We start from the raw sequence: 5,498 nt of genomic DNA, 5'->3' as shown, positions 1-5,498 counted from the left end.
AATGTCTCACGTGCACCTGAAAAGAATGTGCGTTCTGCTCTGGCTTGGGTGGAGTGTTTTATAAATATTGATTAAATCCTATTGGTTGATGGTGTTGCTGAGCTCTTCTCAACAACGCACATTGTTTACTTCTGTGTAGTTGTTCTATCAATGGTTGAGAGTGTGTGAGTTTGTCTATCCTCTAGTTCTGTGAGCTTTTGCTTTGCATATATTTGCAGCTCTTTTGTTTGGTGCACACACATTAGGATTTCTATGTCTTCTTGGTGATGCAACCCTTTTACCATTACGTAATGTGCCTTTTGGTCTCAGTTGTTCAGATTGGGTAATTTCTATTGTTTTGTCTTCAACTTCATGGATTTTTTTCCTTTGTCCTCTCCATTCTGATATTGAACTTAGCCATTGAATTTTTATAACTGCTTATCGTATTTTTCGGTTCTGAAATTTCCATTTTGTTCATCTGTATATCTTTTCTTTGCTGAGACTTTCTATTTTTTTCATTTGTATCAAGTGTGTCCATAATTGCTCATTTTATGATGGCTACTTTAAAATCTTTGTTAGACATTTCTGACATCTTTGTCCTCTTGGAGTTGTTATCTGTTGATTGTTTGTGTTTCTTTCAGTTTGATATTTTCCTGGTTCTTCATATAATGAATGATTTCAAATTGAAACTTGGGCATTTGGGAAATTATATTATGAGACTCTGGATCTTATTTAAACCTTTTGTTTTGTTTTAGGTGGCTTCCTTTGACATAGTTTTAGCAGAGGAAAAGGGATAGGCATCTCCTCATTTCTGCCAGGTTGGGGTAGAAGTCCAGGTTTCCAATTTAGCCTCTGTTGACACCTGAGGGGGGCTTCTTCTTACTACTGGATGAGAGTGCGAGTTCCACCTCTCTGTTTAGCTCACACCGAAACCTGCCTGGTTTGGGGGTGAGGTGGCTTCATTACTGCTGGGCGATGGTGAAAATCCTGACTTTCCACTGGCCCTCCTCTGACCCTTGCCCCATGTAGAGGAGGAGGGCTACCTCATTACTGCTGGGCATGGTAGAAATCCAAACTCCCTACTGGGCCTTCTCTGTCACTACCCCTGATAGGAAGGAGAAGGAGATTGGGTGCTTATTACAGCCTCAGGAAGGGGAGAATCTAGGCTTCCTTTGTAGACTTTGCTGGCCTGGGTGGGAATGAGACCATAGCTTTTCCTGTGGTGTTTGGCTGTAGTAAAGTGGGTTTTATCTAAAAGTTTCCTGTCTTTTGAGACTGCCCCTCTCCTAGTCCTTTTGCTAGAGAGAGTGGGCTTTTGTTGGGACTATTTTTGTCTAGTGTTTCTAGGTTGCTGGCTTCTCACCTCCAAGTCTGGGAATATATGAGGCAGAAAGAAAAACCCAATGAACTGCCACAGTGTCATTTCTAGTCAGTTTGCTCTCTTTTCTATACCTTTCTTAGTCTTCTTACATTTGTTTTATATATAATGTCCAGGGCTTTTCGTTGTACTTAGTTGGAAGGATAGGGAAAAGTACATTTACTCCATCTTTCCAGAAGTGGAAGTGCCATGCAGTTAATTTTTTAAAACTTTTATTAGCATTTATTTGATGCTGTATTTATTCCTGGTCCATAAGTTTTTGTTTCTTCAGTTTCTGCTGGGATTTCTTTTTCTCGTGTGCAACCTCCTGTTCTGGTTTAAGAACAACCTGCCCTTTTTCAGTGAGGATCATCTCAGTGTGGCAGGGAGGGCTCATGTTTGGGTTAACCTGCCCGTGAGCTCTCTATGTTCTGTGCCACACCTCGGGAGCTTGGTTCACCTGGATGTGCTCAGCGACCAGAGAATCTACATCTAAACCCTGATGTTCAGCATTACTCTCTGCATTTTTAAGCACATGCAGCAAAAATTCAGCACTCTTTTTGGGCCAGCAACCCTGCATCCAGCCCCACAGTTTAGCCTGGGCATGCCTACCGGCTCCACCATTGTAATGACAGAATGGCACACATTGCTTCTCTAAAGTGACATCCTTCAGATACTTGGTGGCTTTTCAGATATGCATACCCTTGATGGCCTGGGCAGTTTCAAGAGTGTTCTTAAAGTGAACATGAAGATTTGAATCTCTTGATTTGCATGATTATGTAGGCTTTTCTGGGTCAAGTGAGTAGCAAACCATTTTCAAAGGTTACCTCAGGCTGCTTATGGTGAGAGACCCCATTCAGTTAATTTTATTTGTTTTATTCTTATAGGTCAATTCCTTTTCCTGATTGAGGTGTCAGAGCCCAAGCTTCGATAATCACTCTTGTATAAGTTTATTTCATGGGGAGAGAAATTAAAATTCCAAGTCTAGAAGAGCTCTGTGCATCAATGGGAGGGATGGAAAGAATTCCCATACCTAAAGGTGCACACTGAGCACTCTGAATTTCTAGATTTTTTTATTGGTCATGTTTTAAGGCCTGGGACCAACCATAGGAGGAGCAGGAATATTTGGATTATTTTTATATTTGCTAACGGGTCTTTAACCTCTGGAGGGAAAAAGTTCTCATGACACAAGGGGAAGTTTAACCTACAGATTTATGAGAACCTGTAAGTGTTACAGAGGAGCAGTTGGGGTAGGGGTGCGGGTGGGGATGCGGGATGGGGAGGGATCCCTTCCAGCTTGGCCTGACCTCTGAAAGCATAGCTTTTTGCCTTTGACTCTTGAAGTGAAAGCCATTTGTGATACTGTCTTGGAGCCAAGCTTCTCCGGACTTCTTCCTTCACTGAGTATGCTTAGTTAAAAACTTGTTATTTAGAGAAATGAAGCCTTGGTATGGGAAAGCATGTGTTTTTAATTGAGTTGGATCTAGTTTGGGATTCTGGTTCTATCTTTTGCTGGCCACGTGACCTTGAAGTTCATTCATTCACTTAAAAATAGTCTCGTAGTACCTACTCTGGGCCAAGTACCATGCTGGGTTTTTGGAATAAAGTAGTGGGTACCTTTCATTGCTCTGTTTTCTTCTTTTTCTAGCCATCAGCAAGTTCAGTTAGTTTTACTTCAAAAATATACCCCGAATCGGACTACTTTTCTCTTCTGTTCTATCTTTTCCCCAGGTTGTTATAATAAGTTTCCTGATTCTATTCTTCCCTCTAATTCTCTGCCTCAATTCATTACCTATGAAGCAGGCGGCGTGATCTTTTTTTTTTTGATATGCATCAGATTATTTTCTTGCTTACCACCCTCCAGTTATACTCAGATGTACTAAGAATAAAATCCAGTGCCTCCCCAAGGCCCACTAGGTCCTGGTTTCTGCCTCCCTTCTGAGCTCATCTAGCATCCCTTTGCTTCTCATTCTAGCATCCCTTTGCCTCTCATTCACGCTGGACTTCTGTCGTTTCCTGCATGTATCAAGCTTGTCCCACTGTGAGTTCATTATGCCATTTATGCTCTCTGCTTAGGATAATTTTTCCACATAGGTTTGAATGGCTGTTTCTTTGCTGTCATTCAGATTTGAGTTTAAATACTCTCCCCTACCTTATTCCTCAAGTCACATTCTATCAAATCACTGTGTGTCCCTCGCCACCTCTTATTTAGCTCTTACCACGATTTGAAATTACCTTGATTTGCCTACTAGACTGAGCTTCACAAGAGAAGAAATTATGCTATTTCCTTCATTGCTGTATGTCCAGTGCCTAGAACAGTTCCTGGCACAGAGCAGTAAATATTTGTTGAATAAAGTTGCTTAATTCTCTTGAACCTCGGTTTCTCACTTGTTGCATAAAATAATAATTGGCTAATAAAACGAAGTTGTATTTAGAATTAAGTGAGAAAATAAATGTATGTGAAGTATTTAGTACAATGCTTGGCACACAGTAAGCCAATATAGTTTGCCATTGTTTTGTTGTGATTATTTATATGAGAATGTCCATTTCCATTCTCTCAGACTCCTGTAGTACTTGCTCTTGCACCTACCGATCCGTCTGGAGTGTCATGAATATTTGTCAATGACAGATGCTAACTGGTTAGATGCTCGCAATTAAATCCTAACTTAGTTCTCTCTTGGCCATGTTTTTCTGTACAGGTCCTGCAGCTGGGCTCAGACATCCTTCCCCAATACAAGCAAGAGGCACCAAAGACTCCCCCTCACATCATCTTACATTACTGTGTTTTTAAGACCACGTGGGATTGGATCATCTTGATCTTAACCTTCTACACAGCCATCTTGGTCCCTTACAATGTCTCCTTTAAAACCAGGCAGAACAATGTGGCCTGGCTGGTTGTGGATAGCATCGTGGACGTCATCTTTTTGGTGGACATTGTGCTGAATTTTCATACCACCTTTGTTGGACCAGCTGGGGAGGTGATTTCTGATCCCAAACTCATCCGCATGAACTACCTGAAGACGTGGTTTGTGATTGACCTTCTGTCCTGTTTGCCATATGATGTCATCAACGCTTTTGAGAACGTGGATGAGGTTAGTGCCTTTATGGGTGATCCAGGGAAGATTGGTTTTGCTGATCAGATTCCACCACCCCTGGAGGGGAGAGAGAGTCAGGTACATCCCTCAAATCTCAGACCTTGTTGTCATGTCTTTAAAGCTGGATTAAATGTGGGAGGTCAACAGAAGAATAATTAATGGGTGGGAGCTAGCATGACTGATGTTCGGAACAGAGGGAGCATGCTTGATAGATATCTTTGCCTGCTGTTCTTACCTTTGGAGGTTCAGAGGTCCTGCATGTAAGCGAATGATGTGGAAGAGACGCAAGGCTTCCCTCTTATTCCACGTGGAGTGCATGCCACGGGCTCGGGTGGTGGGGCTGCAGAAGCAGGTATGCACCGCTGCTGCATTGCTGAATCTTTCACTCTGTATGCAATTGCTGAATGTCTACCTGTTGATCATCCTACTTATGACTTTTCTATCATCTGCTGCTTACTTTGGCTGTTTCATTTTAATTAACTCCTAGCAACAAGGTTGCTGTTTCCTCCCAAGTTTATTTGCTTATATCTTTTATTTAATTTGGGGTAGGGGTAAATATTGGAAAAGAATGAATTTCTTTGCTAAACTGAATTTTGGAGGTGACCAGTGGCATTCAGTTGTCTATACTTTTCCTTGCTAAATTTGCTGAGGTTGTCAGGCTGTGGTTAAGAGTAATGTTGTTATTGGATTACACTGCTTTGGATTGTTAGTCCTGCAGGCGATGGAAGGTATTAAAAGAAGATAAATGCCCTGTGAATGTGTTGGAATCAGGATATGCTTCAACAGTCAGTGAATGGGTGCCTGGGACATGTTGCAGCAGGAAGGGTCACGGGCTACTTAAAGGGATGTTCTCTTTGAAAAAGCAAGGATGTCAAGTCATTGCAAAGGAAAATGTCAGATTCTTATCTGCTTTAAGTGTTCTATGGGAATTGTTCTTTTTTTTTCCCTACTATTTGACAGTTCACCTGGCAAATCTTCAGCTTCAGGCAGCAATGCACCCCTATTGCCTCAGGTTACAGAGGGTATCAGAGTTCTTAGTCTGGCTGGGCTGTTAACTAGGTGGGTAA

The 5,498-nt window shown here is 41.8% G+C and overlaps 1 protein-coding gene and 1 pseudogene across 1 annotated transcript in view; one reads left to right on the top strand and one right to left on the bottom strand.

Moving 5' to 3' along the window:
* Window positions 1–5,498, top strand: part of LOC105294999 (potassium voltage-gated channel subfamily H member 1) — a 127,578-nt gene that overhangs the window by 72,866 nt on the left and 49,214 nt on the right. Inside the window, exon 6 of the mRNA XM_011364486.2 lies at window positions 4,036–4,509. Coding sequence (XP_011362788.1) covers window positions 4,036–4,509 — 474 coding nt within the window. The remainder of the gene's footprint in view (window positions 1–4,035; window positions 4,510–5,498) is intronic.
* Window positions 1,596–2,160, bottom strand: LOC111742632 (annotated as a pseudogene).

Source organism: Pteropus vampyrus, unplaced genomic scaffold (assembly GCF_000151845.1).
Source record: "Pteropus vampyrus isolate Shadow unplaced genomic scaffold, Pvam_2.0 Scaffold98, whole genome shotgun sequence".
NCBI classification, from domain to species: domain Eukaryota; kingdom Metazoa; phylum Chordata; class Mammalia; order Chiroptera; family Pteropodidae; genus Pteropus; species Pteropus vampyrus.
Note: the sequence above shows the minus strand (reverse complement) of the source record. Positions and strands in the feature narration are given on the sequence as shown.